General features: G+C 43.0%; 1 protein-coding gene across 2 annotated transcripts in view; it reads right to left on the reverse strand.

The window, feature by feature from the left end:
* The window catches only part of whrnb (whirlin b), an 81,208-nt gene that overhangs the window by 35,362 nt on the left and 28,579 nt on the right, over positions 1-17,267 (reverse strand). For both annotated transcript variants that reach the window (XM_035435574.1, XM_035435575.1), the window contains exons 2-3: positions 10,619-10,837; positions 7,973-8,098 (exon numbers count right to left, since the gene is read on the reverse strand). In XM_035435574.1, the coding sequence (XP_035291465.1) occupies positions 7,973-8,098; positions 10,619-10,837 (345 nt within the window). The remainder of the gene's footprint in view (positions 1-7,972; positions 8,099-10,618; positions 10,838-17,267) is intronic.

Genomic DNA, 17,267 nt, shown 5'->3' on the forward strand with positions numbered 1-17,267 from the left:
TGAATGAACAAACAAACCTCACCTTGGCTTTTTGTCCTTACACTCAGAACACAGTTGTAATACAATAAACTCCCCACCTAGCTGTGCAAAAACCGTACAATATGCTTTTCAATCATTTTAAGTAAATGAATTAAATTATAAAACAATTCTTGAAAAAAAAAAAAAACGTGAAAGGCGTAAAAAGTTTTAGGTTCGGGATGTCCTTGGCTGGACAATCCACTTCATTTTCATTTTCATATCGCACATTATGCTTTTATCATCATGCATATCCTTCCTGACTGTGATATTTTTTCAGAAATCCAATAAATGTTCTGCTATTTATTTGCCATGGACCAGGAAGTTCAACTCCTCCTCAAAAACAATAAAGCATGAGGAAGAAGGACTTTCATTAAAAAGTCTTCCAGATTTCACTCTGGCAAACAGCCGTCCTCCCAGACTCTCAGATAAACTGTCTGACATTTCAGTGCCGCCCGTAGTTAAAGGAATAGTTCACTTTCTCGAGTTTGTGATATTATTTCAGTTTCAGTGCTTTCAGTTTCAGTTTCACTGATTTTGATTGGCCCAGACAGTTTTTGTTTCACAAAGGACACTTTAAGATGGCAGAAGTTTCTCACAGCTTGCTAGCTTCACAATGGCTGTGGTGGCATTAACGGGCTTGTGGTTTATATAGCACAAAGAAAATAAACTTCAAGGAACTTCAAAGCAGTCACACAGCGATGCTATACCTCCAGAGGTTGTACCTTTTATATATTTCATTTTAGATAACATATCTTTTAAAAAGCCCAGAGAATGTTTAAGCAGAGCGTTTTATGAATGACGTCCAAATGAATTGAAGAATTTCCAGCGGACGGACCATTGGATAAGGGGTGAGGCTGCATGTATTTTCCAGCCATGAAAGGGCCATCCCTGCCAGATAACAGCAAATTAAGTGTTTAAGCTCTTCCTGCATTGTGGCGTTATCTGCCTCAGAAGCACTCCAGTGGAAATATGATGCTGAATTCTCAGCCCCAGCCACCATCTGAAACCAGTTATCTATAAAAATGTTCACACTGTTTCGTCAGCTCGACAACCAATGGCGAAAACAAGTTACCAATGACAGTTCAGATGGGCTTTTATCAAAGATTTATGATGGCTTTTGGTAAGGACAGCCAAGATTCTTTTTTGTTGGCAAGTTCTGGGACGGTGCCTGTAATTAATGGGGTAATTAATGTTATTGGGCAATTAAGCCAAAGTACACATACAGTCACTTCAATAGATTCTAACACCAGGATGGTGCAGCGGGGTATTTGTGAATGCATGCATGTGTGCTACTTCATGGGTCTGCACATGTACAGTAGGCCTATGTATGTATGTTTGAGTACATGCAAGCGCATGCAAATGTTCTCTGTTAGTGCGTTAGTAATTTAGTGCGTGTGTGTACAGTATGTTCAAGTGAGCATGGATCAGTGTGTATGGATGCGTGTGTTAATGTATGCTTATGTTTGTATGAATCAGTCTACATATGAGTATTTGTGTGTATGCATGAATGTATTCACGTGTGTATCTGTGTGTGTGTGTATGTGTGTTTGTGTGTGGGCATGTATTACTATCTTTGTGAGAACCAAATGTTCCCACAAGGATAGAAAGATGAGGAAAATTACGCAAGGTGGGGACCTTTTGCTGGTCCCCACAAGTTCAAGAGGCTGTTTTAGGGTTAGGACTTAGGGTTAGGGTTAGGTTACAATTAGGTTAAGGTTAGGGTTAAGGTTAGGCTGCATTCACACATTCACTACATGGCCCATTTGTGTGACGTCGTGTTGTGAACTTTAACCTCCCCCCTCCATTTCCTGTCCGCTAACTCAAAAAAAAAAAAAAAAAGGACAAAAACGCAAACCGAAGGAAGCTATTTTGCAGCGTAGACTGCCAGCCAGAGGCAGACGTCGAAGCTGGGTACACAAAATAAACCAAGCCAGGACACAACTGGGAGAGTATCATCGTTTGGTCCATGAACTCCATAGTACTAGGTACAATAAACTAACATGCAAGAACGGCTAAATAGCGAATCTTTTATACAGCTTAATTCCGACGTTCGGAATTGATATTTAGCTAGTAATTATTGTTTCGGTACTCGTCCCATTACCCGGTACTGTTAAATCACGATGACGTGATAATAAAATCAAATCTTAGGAAATGAATCGCATCAGTAATTCATCTGACAGCTGCTCGTTAAACAGCGGACTGCTACATGGTAATTTAAACAACTTACGTGATTGGCCACTGCAGCGTGACATCGGGTTGCGTTCTGGCAAAAGTTGAATCTGGTTTTTTTTCGGCACCCCATGCGGTCCCCCACTGCCGCAGCCTAAACGCACTACCCCCATTCAAATGAATGGGAAGACTGCCATTTTTGCTGCACAACCCTGCGGCAAGCTGATCTGGTGTGAATGCAGCCTTAGGCATGTAGTGGTTGGGGTTAGGGTTAGGGTTAGAGGTTACGGAATGAATGTAAGTCAATGGGAAGTCCTCACAAGTATAGCAATACAAACGTGTGTGTGTGTGTGTGTGTGTGTGTGCATGTGTGTGTGCGTGTATGCGTGTGTGTATGTGTCTGTTAAACAGATGAGGTCACAGCACATGTGGGCATATGCACAGTGCCACAGCCCTGAGCTGACAGTGTTTAGGCTAGTGTATCAGGTCAGATACCACCCAGGCTATGTATGCTACCAAGAGTGAAACACATCCCATCGCAGCCACAGAGGTATCCAGACCTGAATAACAAGGTGCTGAAGAATGACATGGAATACTAAACAAGGGAGGACATTACTGCGGCTGGCAGCTAACAAGAGTGTTGAGTAGGTCTGATTCAAACTGGCCCGTTCTGCCCCCGAGGAGAGGAGTATCTGTTCTACTTCACAAAGCTGTGTCCTTTTTTATTTCCCTTGATGACAGATCTTAACACTTACTGTACCATTAAAAAAAAGCCTACTTCAGTAAGGCTAACAGCCTACTTTCCAAAGCCCAACTTCAAGAGGAAGAAAAACCGCCTGCAAGTACAATCCATCGACCTATCTGCTGAACTCAAAGCAATGGAGAGTGGGAGGATTTAATTACCTTTCCTGTCAATGTATTTGTCACTGACAATCCCATTTTAAATGCATTTTTAAGCAATCCACTTTAATAGATCTGAATTCCGAAATGCCATACTTTGGGTCGTTTTCCTTATGTGCAAGCTGCCTAAACCCTTGCCTTTGTTTTTGGGGTATGAGGAAAGCAACTGTGTCTCTGAAAAGACAACAGGGTTGTTGCTTACTGGGAGTTCTGCATGTCCTCCTGGGTGAAACTGATGAGCTTTTCACCTTTCGCAAGCTCTCTAATGATGCCATTACTCATGTCCACCTATTGCCCAAATCCGGCACCTGCTTCATACCGCTTTTAAGAAAGGGAGTAATATATATCGGCACACTGTAGGCAGGAGAGCGGCCGTTTTCTGAGTGCTATTGTAACCTGAATATTGAAAAAAGAGTACATCTGAACCCCCCTCCTTAAGAAAATCACTCGTTTTGTGTATTTTTAACCCTTCTATTGCCTGTGTCGGTCTGTTCGGCGCTGGTGCTGGGTCTTGCAGCTGGCACAAAGCACTCGGAGAACGTCGATATCACGTTTGGCCTTCTGCCACGCCAGGAAGCGTAAACATCCTTCTTCTTTCCATTCGAGGAAATGTCAGCAGGGCTCAATCTTTCCTCTGACTGTATTTTGATTATGTTTGCACTTGCTTTTTTCCCTTTGGCTCTTGGCTCTGACAGAAAAAAAAATTATGCACTGTGTCAATATAGATGCTTTAGTTCAGCCATGCATATCCTATCCAATACGGGTGTTTTAATCCGTAGGTTACAAAAGAAAAATGCAATTAGTTAATTATATTGTGCACAACTCCATCTGAAATGATGAGTGGACCCCATAAGATATTATGAACAAAATAAATTCTAGAAAACTCGTAGTTTTCACGCATATAAATCCGACAAGCTATTAATTGTGGAACAGGCCTGGTGAAAATATAACTACCAATCAATCATGCTAATTACTGAAGTCAAACAAGCAGCTCTGGTCTCGTAAAATTTAGGAGGTTGTAAAATGCAATACACGCCACTTAATCCATAATGGGAAAACGGCTGGATAGCAAATCCACATGCTTGTAATGAGGATAGCGATTTTAACAAGTGTTTTTAGCTAAGGAATAAGAGCTTAAATGCTATGGTTAGTGCATCAGGGACACGCATGTAGCATGCAGTCAGACAGACAGGTGTCACAGGTCACTAACAGAATCAAATGAACAAATGCCAAACTCGAATCTGTCCGCATCTGTAAGAGTGGCCCAGAAATCCCACAATTAAACAATTAAACTCCCATTTAAACATAGACACACGTTCACAGAATAAATGCTCAACTATACACCAACTAAGGTGTGAAGAGCATTCTGGAGGTAAAACCCCATGATTGATAACTTCTGGACTGCAAGCTTTAGATTTTTGACTAGTCCTTCTGGTCATGGCCACACATCTCAAAGGCTTATCTTCCAATACGTGATCATACCATATCCTAGGTAAATTTTGACAGAGTATTAACTTGCTCTTGCTGTTAACCACTATGAGGATACCAGTCAGTGTGATCATAAAGTAGTTCTGTATTGATTATTGCTGGACGCTGGGGCTGGTCAAGAACAGTGAACATCTCTTACTGAGGGGCTGGCTGACTCGCTGACTCCTCATTGGTGAAACTAGTTTATATATTATAGTTCAATGGCTAGTTACAAGTAGCTAACATTAATAAATTTGCTGAAAGCTTACTGATGCTAGCTACTTAGCCAATGCCCATTTAATAGTGAAGCTAGCTTAGTTCACTATCGATAGCCCGAGATATGATAAGGTGCTCACTATAGCTTGAATTCATATACTATTTTGTTGTTGATTGAAAAATGAATAAAAAGTCATATAATTTTGACTTTAAATAAACAAGAAGTATCTTCTGGAGCCTGTGTGAAAACAGGGTCCAGTAGCATTAAAAAGTTATGGGTCAAAGGTTCCTGTTTCTAAGAGAAAATGTTCCCCACAGGCTGTATCCAGGGTCTGGCTGAACTAGGCTTCCCTAGTCTTCCCTAATTTTTAGGTGCTATGTTTATGCTGTTAGGAAAATGCTGTAAATGCTGTATGCCTAAAGCTCAGCACAGTTTTTTCAGTGATTGCTGATGGATTACTTGCTATATTGCACATATGCCGTTCTTCTTCTGACAAGAAATTCATGTATCTCGCCATGATGACCTTTTAAACTCTACTGGATAAGCGAGCGCATCTGCCAAATGAAAAACTAAATAAATAAGTAAAAGAGGCAAACTCATTTGTATGAGTGCTCCAGTCTCCTGTGTGTCCCATAAGCCAGTGTAATAGCTATGCTACCATGCCTAAACTTATGAAAGAGCAACCCTGACAGACACCTCACAGAATGACAAAACTTTCAGACTCATGGATAAGAGAAAATGAGAAACTGAAAGGACATGAAAGCATAAAGAGCATGCAGAAAGTGCTAATATTCTGGATGCATCTAAAACCCAGCAGAAAAGACCCTGTAAATCAAACAAACCAAAGAACTGACCCCTGGAGGATCCCAACAGTCCTCTATGACAGCTAGTGCTCAGGCTTACCAAGTCTAGTCTGAACCACTCAGTCATTGTCCATCTTCCGCCATGGTCTGAAGACTCATCTCTTCAGACTATACCTGGACTATCTAACTATCACAACTCTGCAGGGCACTCCCAATCTGGGATCATTTTTGCCACTTAAATCCCCCACTGCCATGCTACACTTGTACCTCCTGTGCCACTTTAATGTTGCGTGTACCTCCATCCAGCACTTATTGTACTTTGTACCATTATCTTGATGTTGTAGCTTGACATGCCTCCTCGTTTGACTTAACATAGGTTAGGACAGAGTAATGTTTACTGTGTGAATTGTTCATGGCTATGAATAACTGTTATAAAATGAGTATTGCACCTTCGGTATGCACTTGTTGCACGCTGCTTTGAATAATAGTGTCTGCCAAATGAATGTAATGTAATGTTTATAAATGAAACTAATTTAGACTCTGCTAATGCCAACACTGTTGACCAGTCACTTACTGTAATCATTGTCATTGTGATTACTTGGTGTTTACCAATCCAGCATGGCAACATTTGTATTCATGATTACATTTATTCCTGTATGAAGCAGAACGGAAATGCAGGGTGAGAAATCAACCATGGACAAATCCCTCATATTATCTACAGTTTTAATCTGGTGCACTTCACCTGCTGAATCTCCGAAAGCAACAGCGTCGATCTATTCTTTTGTCAGTACACTCTAACGATCACGTCAATAAATCAATTGCAGAACTGAGTGCTCTTGACAGATTTAAGTTTGCTTCAGATGTTGAAGAATTACAAAGACATTCCCTGAAAGATAATACAGAGACACTGGCCAGTAATTCAATAAACCAATACAAACCTTCTCAGATGAATATAAATGAGGTCAGGCTTTCTTGCTATAGCGAGATGTGGCACGGCCGCAGACAACTTTTCACTCGCTGGTTCGCACCGTGGGTTGTCTGATTGGTCAGGCTGGTGTAAACAAGCCTGCTTCTTTGTGATAAAAGCAGATTTTTGGGCTACCATTTTATACTTTATCATAACTATAGCATACAAATATCATAGGTGTTCATTATACGTAATATTTGTATAGTACTGTAAATAGATTTTTTCTTGTAAAAATAATACACTCTGAGAATATGTTCTCCTTTTGCTACTTGCAGTGTTATTGCTCATGGGATTTAGAAAGGAACAAGTATAATCAGGCCAGTGAAACTGTTTGGTACAAAGAACATTTTGTTTTGCCAGAACCCAGTCAACCCTATTGTCCGTGTTGGTTGTAACTGTAATTTTTAAATCTACTATGGTTAAAAAATGATTTATTCACCTTGTTTAATGCATCTGTTTTTCATTGCTACTTGTTCATTTTTATTTATTTAACGTACTATCCCCCATAAATTAATGCAATACGTCTCATAATGCAATAACTGAAATAATATGAAATATAACAAATAGTAAAAACAATAGTAAAACAGTAATTGCATCTTTGTTAGTATCAGAGCAAGTGATGAGCGTTGTAAGGGGAAAAGTGAATGAAACATGATTTCAGTTCAATATGTCAGTTTCTATGGGGAGTACTTAGATTATTGCGTCAGAGTGGGTTAGAGTGGCAGTTTTGGAGGGTGTGTGTGTGCGTTTGTGTATGTGTGTGTGTGTGTGTGTGTTTGCATGTGTGTCTGTGTGTGTGTGTGTGTATGTGCGTTGGTGTATGTGTGTGTGTGGACCAAATTCCATTGAATTTTGGCTTCTCAGAGAGGTTGTCGTAGTTTTTCTAATGAGATGTAGATTTAACCTTTGTCCAGTGGAGAGTTTATCTGTGCCTCTACTCTTCCAATTAAGGAATATTGTTTTCTTGGCAATCGTCAGAGTAAAAATGAGATTTCAGTTTGGCTGGAGGGGCAAGTATTGAGAGATTTCCAAGTGAGCACAATGATGGAGTTCTGTTTATTTGACTTCAGGTTATCTTGGCAGCAGCAATGGCATTTTTCAAAAGTGTCCCATTGCTGCAGTATTATCAGGAAACAATAAAATATATATGAAGTCCTAGCGTACTTTTATGGCCAGCTTTACTGTACTGCTATACCGAAATGGAAAAAGGCCAACCAGTTCTTTGTCACAGGAGTGTCAGGAGTCTTCACCACAACATTTGAGAATCTATTTAAGGTTCTTTTTAAGGTGAAAAACCGAATGTGTGTGTGTATGTGTGTGTGTGTGTGGGGAGGATGGGGGGGGGGGTGGTTGTTTGTCAGAGATTGAGAAGGCAGGCAGCTAATGAGGGACAGAGAGACAGTGCAAGACAGAGACTGGTGTTAGCCTTACCTTCAGGCCCCCACTCTCAGCAGCGGAGTCCGGGTCGACCCCGGTGATATAGATGCCCAGATTGTACTCCGCCCCTCCCCGCACCATCAGCCCCAGGGAGCGGCTTCCGTCCAAGACCAGATTCACCTGAGGAAAGCACACGGAGGTCACGGCACTGCTGCCTGGGAGGGAAATCATCAACATTGCCAACCCCCACCCCCACTCCCCAACCCCAACAACTTAAGGACTGATCCCCCTTGGTCATGGGCAGTTAGCGCAGGTGTTGTGCAGACCCACTCATTACCCGGCCATCTGGACAGGCTGGACACAGGCACAGGTGATTAGATTAACATATCCTCATTTAATAGGGGGCTCTGAGTGTCTAAGGAAGGTTTCACTGATTTCAATTATTTTTCAGGGTCTTTGCTTAACCCTTGCTTAAGGCAGCCGGTAGCCACATCTCTCTCTCTCTCCTGGATGTCCAAGTATAAAAGTATTAAGAAAATAATAGGATTACTGAATGACTAATTCGCTGAGTGTGTTCTGACGTACCACATGGTCAGGATTAGAACTCTGATTGGGCGGCCCTTAAGGCCACAAGATGGGAATACCTGGCCATAGCACTGCCCAGGGAGGGAGGTTTTCAGTCTGTGTGGCAGCATCTCATCACACGACAGCAACTGCTCATATGAGTTGGCCATCCAGTCTCCCCATTCCTAATTGTGACCTGCTCCTCTGTCACCACAAATCTCTCAGCTCAGTGTGCATTCAGCTCTAAACATTAGGAGTTAAAAACTGATAAAACGTACTCTATCAAGAGTAAAAGAAACTCCACAGAGTTCATTTATCACTGACAATCTGTCTGTGTGGAAACTGCGCTTCAAAGCAGATGCTTGTTTAGATGCTTCCGGAATGTGGTACAAATACATCTGGAATAAAAACTGCTTAAAATATCGGAGGCGCAAAGCACCTAGTCTAAACAAAATAGAGCCACAGAATAATCGTGAATAATTGACAATGTACCTTGGACTGTGACAATTATTCTTTTTTAAAAGAAGCGAATGACTTTATTATTTCAGCCTACGGATTAAAAATAGGAGTGTGAAGCAGAGAGGAAGTAATTACATCCATTAAAAATATTCACTTTGATTAAGGCTAAAGATTAAAACCTTTTCTGGCATGCTGCTTCATCAGCCAAACAGTTTTATTCAGTAGGAAGCCTTATATACAAAATCATAAAACATGCCCACAGGCGTGAGGGTAATTACAGAGAAAAATCCAAAAAAGGAATTAGGCTGAGTTAGAGTTAGAGTTGTTTTATTATTCATGTTAAAAACAAAATTTGCTTTCCTAGTGCAACAAACAATGAATTAACGGCGAAATAACCCCATTGCATTTCCAACACAAAATCAAGGACAAATCATATCACAAAGATCAATTGTTAAATGGCAATCACATACATCAAATAGAGGCTGAAATTGTGCACTTGGAATGAGTTGTGTTTGGGGCAGGATTTCTAAATGAAGTGTTTTATCTTTTGTGGCTTTCATTAAAAAGACAAATTGCACTGTCATTTTAATAGATGGAGATTGTGCTCTTTAAATATAGAGGTGCTCATATGAAGAAAAAAAAAAGCTTCCTTCTTGTCTGGTAGATGCAGGAAAAATGACAAGTGGGAATTGAGTGAAAGGTCTGTTCTCATCAGTGAAAGGTTCCCCTGACCGTACACTCTTGATACTGTGAGCTGCTGGAGATTACACAGGCTTACCTCCATTTGACGCAGAAAAGAGGATGACTATGCATGTGTGTGTGTGCTTGCACACTGGAGAGTGAGTGGCTGGGTATATTGGTACCTATACCTCCCTGCATCTCACCCACACACTCCTGACAGATCAACAGCATTGCATCTTAGTGCTACTGTACTTCCAGTATTCTATACTCTTGTCACCAAATAAGTAACATGCAAAACTCAAGAGTTAAGGGCCAACTCTCAGTAAGAAATTAAGCTGTACTCACTTATAAAGTGAACTAGCCAATATTTGCCTGGCCATATTGGCTAATGCCAATACCTCCTTGTTTTATATTATAGTAATAATGTAAACTGCTATCACATTTCATAGAAGTGTTAAAGTACAGCTGTGAACTTACAAAGGAAAAATGTAACAAATCATTTTTTGTATAACAATATTTCAGCTTTCTCAGTTTATTACTGAGCAGGAAGCATGAGTCTAGGGAGCTACTAAGTGTATAGCTTTGCTTCTGAGTTGTAAAAATGAGAAATGATAAATAAAAAATAACAGCAGCTCAGATTACTATGATTAGACTTTACATTAGATTGGAACAGTTTGACTTAATTTGCAGCATCAGAAGGGCACCAAACACATTGCCTCTGGAGCAAGACTGGTGCTTCATCATATCAGCCATAAACTGATGATACTGATATTGGTATTATCCAATATTATTACCCAGACATTATCAAGCATCCCTAATTATACCTAATATGGGAGTTCACTGCTGTTGAATATAGCTATCAAAACATGCAGAGTAAAACGATAATGCGCTTTTCACCCCTCTTGACTTCCTGGTCTAGTTTAGCACTTCCTGTCTGGCAGACTAATCTTCCTGCCTGCCTCAGGCAGTGGGAGGAGCCAGCGGAGAGGGACCCACCTTCTTCTCGTCGCCCTCCTGCAGCAGCTGCAGGTGGCTCCGCCTCTGGCCGTCGGAGCGCCTGGCGGTGGCGCTGCGGTGCTCGGGCAGGTCCGGGGGCGGGGACACGCTCCGGCCCAGCGGGTCCACCCAGGTGTAGACGTGATTGGTGATGTAGCCCCCCGGGATTCGGCCGACGGAGCGAACGGACATGGAGAGCTTTTTACTGCCCTTCAGCACCTGGTGAGGGAGGGGAGGGGAGGGGGGACACGGGCCGGAGAAGAGGGGTCAGGGGCAGGGAAGAGATGGATGGGGGGAGAAATGAATAATTGACGGACGGGTGGACGGGATAGCATAGATAGCAGCAATTACCTTGAGAACAAAATTATACACAACACCTTCGGCAATAGAAATGTGGTCATTTCTATGGAGCATTTTTCACTGCTTCACACAAACACAAACACACGCAACGCACACCCATACACACATAGCAGTCAGGGTAAAATGCGCTGCCAGGTGTACCCGAGGCAATGGCGTGCAGTGTAGTGACTCAGAAATCACCAGAAGGTGATAGGTTTGAACCCCAGGAGAGGCTATTGTTCTCTTGAAGAACGCAATTTTACTTGAATTCCTGCAGTGAGCATTCAGCACTGAACAAAAAGCACACAGAATAAATAAGTCCACGTGCTACTCTGGATGAGCCAAACTCATCTGGCCATAAACAGTAACAGCAGCAAATGTCAATAATTATTCGTACTATCCCCAATAACAATATCTGGAGTGGTTGAGAGGGGTTATGCAAGAGCATGGATTCAACGCGTGTCTTGGCATTCAGCTCCGCAAATGAGCCCGTTGGCCGAAGCGATGCCTACGTTGAGTGCTTCAGACGCTTGGTTCCAAGCACCATCTCGGAGTTTGCAGAGCAACAGCCTTGATGAACGGCCTCTGCCTGTTTCTGTTACGGACCCGTTTGGCAGAAACATCGAAACAATACACTCGCGCGACACGCGGGTAGACGAGGACCAGCGGAGGCCCGGGGACTGCTCGTACGCAGAATCACGTCTGCCGATCTAATGGAAACGCCACTGTCTCTGCGCCGGTGATGAGAAATAACGCCGTGCGCGGAACACTGAGGCGAAGAACCAGGAAAACCACTCACGAACACGAGAGGATTTCGGCGGCAGTGAGGACGTCGAAGGTGTAGCCCCCCCCCCCCCCCGCCCAGGAGGTGGCGCAACTGTGGATGACCGCGACCCGAACAGAAACCCTCACTGTCAGGGTCACAACCAGGGTGTGGCAGTGGGGAGGACAGGTGTATGCCATTACACTCTATAAGGACCTTGTAACATTTTAAATAGAATTAGAATGACTTTTCTTCAGGCTTTAGGATAAAAAACAGAAGCGATTAGATAAAACAAACTAATAGAAAGGAGGAGAGGACACAGGGAACAGCCAGGGGCAGTCCTCTGACCCCTCTTAATGTCTTTGCAGCAAATGCACTTTACAACATAGTTCCATTCTGCTCACACCACAGAAAACAAATTCACAACAGTTGGTGGGACAGTTTTTCAATTGTGCATGCTTGTTCAGAGGGCCTTAGAGCGCTTTGGGGATAGAGTCCCTCTCCCAGCTAGGTTTGTGCTAATGGTTCCAGCGAATTAGGAGCGACTAACTGTTTTAGCGCCATCGGGGGACACAAGTACAGGATGGGGGGAGAGGCCCCCTGAAACTCATCCGGGCACGGGGGCGAGAGCACAGAGCGAGAGAGAGAGAGAGAGCGAGAGCACAGAGAGAGAGAAAGAGAGACAGAGAGAGCGAAAGGAGAGAGAGAAGCAGGGGGGGAGGGCGCGGAGCCGGGAACGTCAGCAGGGGACGAATAAAAGCAAAGGCTGGCGCACGCAAACAGGCATCAGCATTTATTTGTTCACATTACCGTAATGAAGAAGGGCCCATTACACGACCCGTAGCGGGTTCCATCTGGCAGGCTCTCGCCTGGGTCTCTAATCACAGCCTGATTGAGCTCTGCAGAGGAAAGCTCGGGGACTGCGCAGGGCACACGGCAGAGGTTACCTCCCTGCTCTCATTTCTCGGGCTCAGCGAAGCGTGGGTTCTAACCGGCCTTCTCTCCCCAAGCACGTTTGGCGAGGACTGCGGCTTTACAAATATCACCCACGACTAAGCAGTTTATGTTCAAAAGGAACACAAGCACATTATTTCTTCGCATTTGTCATATCCTCTGTGCCACAGGCATGGGGATAGCTACTGGTCTGATCTCAGGTAGAACATCAATGCTGTCCGGTCGGGTAAGATACTAAACCTGGACTGTCCCAGGCTTTAAATGTTGTAAAATATATGAGGGATACTGCCCAGAGAGGGCCTTGTAAATCCAACTTCCTCTTAAGCTCTCCAGAAAGAACATCTGCTACGCAAGCGAGAGCCATGTAACGTGTCTGCATCAGGATTATTAGAGTCAGAGGATCTGCGAGCGCCACACAGCAGAGACCTTCACAGCAACTGCATTTCCATTAGGGTGAAACTCGAAAGCTTTACAAAAGAAGATTCACAATTCGGACTAAAAGAAACAGAAAATGAAAATCAGTAGAAAATGATAGACCTTAGCATTTTTAAAAGTTTGGGAACACTTTGGGAAAGGCTAAGTAACTGGGCTACATGGGCATTACGGCAAATGGCTAATTCGCAAATTAATTAGCAACAAAAAAAAAAAAACTGACCACTTTTCCTGAGAAAAACTACGTAGAAACATAAATAAATGTGATTGTTTGTAGCACCACTAGGTTCATTCACTGTGACAAGCTAATGGGCACGTAGCTAGTGATGGCACAGCAATTAGACACGACCTACATGACCCTACAAAACACATTAACCTGAGTGCTACCAGACACATTAGCCTGTGTCTACACGCTTTATTTTTCAGTGGGGTAATTTAAGAGTAAAGATTGCTAATTTCACACACACACACACACACACACACACAACAAATACTATTTTTAAGTAGAGATGTACATATTAAAATGCAAATCGTACCTTCGTGATGTGTCCATGTGTGTGTGATACATGGGGGATGGGCAGAAATTCTAATACATGTAATTGTGTATTTTGCCATTTGTAACACACAAACTTGGAAACATTTTCATGCAACTTTCATCATGCGATACTTCAAAAAGAGGTATTTCAGTATTTTCAAAATATTCAAAATATATCCTGGTGTCCCTGCTATCTATTAAAGAAGTGAAGTAAAGCCTTTGCATTCCCTTCCCTCTGTTCCATCTACAATCACCTCCCGTACTTGCATTTTGTAATCTGGCTATTGGATTATTTTATCTGCTTCTCATATGCCATATTATGAATCATTCAGAAATGAGGCAGACTCACAAAGTTTTTACTTTTCGGATGTGAAAACACGGATCTTATCAGAAGATTAGGATGTTATTTCAAAATCTGACGTTCAACTTTTTGCTTGCTCAGCTGTTTTACTGTGTGTCGACCCTTTTCGATGCTGACAGAAAAATGACCAAGTCCTGCCTGCAGTGCAAACTGAACATCTGACACGAAAACTGGGTACCATGAATCTAGCTAGCAAGTGTTGACCTGCTCGCTAGATACTGTTACAAAGTGGCTAACTAGCTACCTAGCTAAGTAGCTGACAATGTCTACCTGACTGGCCAAATTCAAGAGTGGGTGAATACACACAGCTCTTTTCAAATGATTTCTTATAATTTCATTACATTTTTGTGTAGTAAAAATAAATGTTTCAAAAAATGAAACAAGAATGATGTTTGTCACTTGAGTCATTGCTAATCATAGCCTAGTTTCTCCAAACCGTAGTAACAAATATTATCTTGCACAATTTATTTTCTATGGTTCTAAGATTATCTAGAGCTAAAAAGGTTATGGGAAATTAGGCCATTATAAATATTATTTCTCTTCCAAGACAATGAACTATTGTATGCTTCATTGCAGTCAAGAGATTTGTGCTGGTAGGCAATTGTATGTCTAAGCTTTACAAAATATGGTATGCCATTAATGGAGATAATGAGGTACTGCATACCTTTGTCATGCTTTTAGCAAAGCCTCTCCCATTTGACCAGGATGGGAAATATATATGCAGAAAAGTAATGGGAAGTTATCGATCAAAAATTTACATGAAAAATTATGTGGTTCCTAGGTATTTTACAACTACACATAATGCTTTCAAGAAATGCATTTTTATATGTTCAAGATAGAAAATACTGTAGTTTATTGTTATATTTATTAGAACAAGTATTTTTTGGATGCATTTACTTCTGGGGTATTTTGTGTTTTATATACATTAAGACTTTTGCCCATTGTGTTTGTGCTCATGTTTGTGTCTGCGTATGTGTGTAGGTTTGTACTATATATGTGTGTTCACTGTTTGTGTGTGTGTGTGTGTGTGTGTGTGCGTATGCATGCATTATTTGCGAGAATGTCACACCAGCTGATGCTGCATCTTGGTGAGCCGTACAGATCAATGCCTCTCTGACTAATGGACCAGGACCCTGAGTCTTAATGGATTTTTATCATTTATTACCAGATTAATCTGCATACTCTCCAACCGAAAGCTGAGAGCCAGAGCAGGGGGAGTTTACAGAAAGGAAGCATCACAACAGCCCCCCACCCCAATCCAGCCCCTCCGCCCACCGAGCAAGCACACTAAGATTTTGGTTGGGAAAGAGATGCCAATAGCCCTCTGATCTCCCCTCCCGCCCCCTGCGACGGTGCAGGTATCTCTCCGGCCCGGGCGTTTGAATGGTCCGAGGCGCAACGCCTGCGCCTTTCATTTCCCTGCGGAAGGGACGAAAGAGAGGCAGAGCCGAAATGGCTGCTCCCTGGCTCCTCCGGAGTCTGTGGATCTGTAAGATAATACATAGCCATAGTTGCACAGGGAACAATGTTGAGGGTGACCATTTATGGCCTAATGGGTCCTCCTCTCATTTCCTGGTGGCCCGCTGGGTTTCAGCAGGAGCACTGCACGCTGGCGTTGCTTTGTCTCCTATCAACGGAACGGCTCATCAACTGAAACGCTCGCACTCCTGGGACGGGGCGATGTGTAAACACTGGCAAAATAATAGCGCGGCAGACCAAAATGTCCAATTTAATGTGCATCGCATTGCTTACTGTTCAATGTATGCTTATTTTTTACAGATCAACGCAAGCTATGAAAATGAGGAGCAGTTGGAGGCACCAGACCATCCAGAACACTCCCATCTCCCATTGAGCACATGAGCATCTCCACACGAACTGAAATAAACACAAAGCCGAGCAGGCGTTCACACAGAGGCTACAATGGCCCTGCAATAAACTTCATAGCCCATATCATGCCATAGAGTCCCGTCGTCAGTCTATCCCTGAGCTCATAAAATGAAGGGGAATAGATGGCATCCATCAATTCCACACACACACACCTCTCTGCCCTTCTGTATGCATCCCTTATACTCTTGTATACCACACACACACACAGAAATGTCCTCCCACACACACACACATACACAAACGCAAACTCATATGCACTCACACAAACACACGCAAACATACACATCCAAATATATATGCACACACACAAACAGACATGTGTAGCTCGGCTAGTTCGCTAGTGAAGCACAGTAGGGTGCGGTGAAGTAAAGGTGTGGTTACCGTGACAACACTCTCTGGTGACGCAACCCTCAAATTCCAAAATAACGGTGTTGCCCATGCCTAGGGGCAATTTTGCCTTTAGCCAATGGAATCCTGGGATAAGTGAGAGGCCCAGGCTAAAATTCCACTTTAGACACAGGCAACTCTTACACTACTGCCGTGACCCCAATCAGAATCGTAAAGGAAAAGCGGTTGCTGCAGGGTTTCAAAGGGAGGAGAAGGCAGAGGAGGGCCAATGTAGTGGGTGTAGCTGGGCTAGTTTGCTAATGAAGCACAGTAACGTGCGGTAAAGCGAAGGTCTCAGGCAAATCTCTAACTTATTACACATGCATAATGTGCACACGCACTTATGCACGCTCACACATACACAAACACAGACGCACACATGCACAGCTGGTAGGAGAAATATCCTTCAGGTACGCAAGTCTTCTGGAAAAAGGTTATCTGCTCCACCCACACACAACAGACACTGAGTCTGAAGACTGAATAATGATGGATGTTTTTTTTTGTTTCCATCTCTTATTATTATCTGTGCGGTGTACATTTAGTGGCAGTGACACAAAAGCCCACAGTGAAAAGAGCTTTTAGGCTGTTCCTACAGGCCCTGTGATCCGGGCTGATATGGATAAATACGCTGGGGAGGGGGAGGACGCAACTCCGGCAGGACCACCCGTCTCCCCAAGACATTCCACGAATAAGGCTTTTCGGATTACAGCGCGCACCGTACCAACCCCTCCACCGCACATCCCATTTCTGAAGGTGGGTGTGCGTCAGCAGCCACAGCCCTGATAGGAGCGCCCCTTTCCTCCAGCCCCAAACCATTTTCCACGTCACCTCTTTCCTCTTTCTGTCGATTTGCAATTTAGCGTTCGGGCAGACGCTTTTATCCAAAGCGACTTACGACAAGTGCATTTAAAATGGTAACCGAATGCCACTAGAGATTGGCTGTTACAATCAAATCAGTGCCACCGTCGCGATGCACGCATTAACACTTGAC

This window comes from Anguilla anguilla, chromosome 10, assembly GCF_013347855.1.
Source record: "Anguilla anguilla isolate fAngAng1 chromosome 10, fAngAng1.pri, whole genome shotgun sequence".
NCBI lineage: Eukaryota > Metazoa > Chordata > Actinopteri > Anguilliformes > Anguillidae > Anguilla > Anguilla anguilla.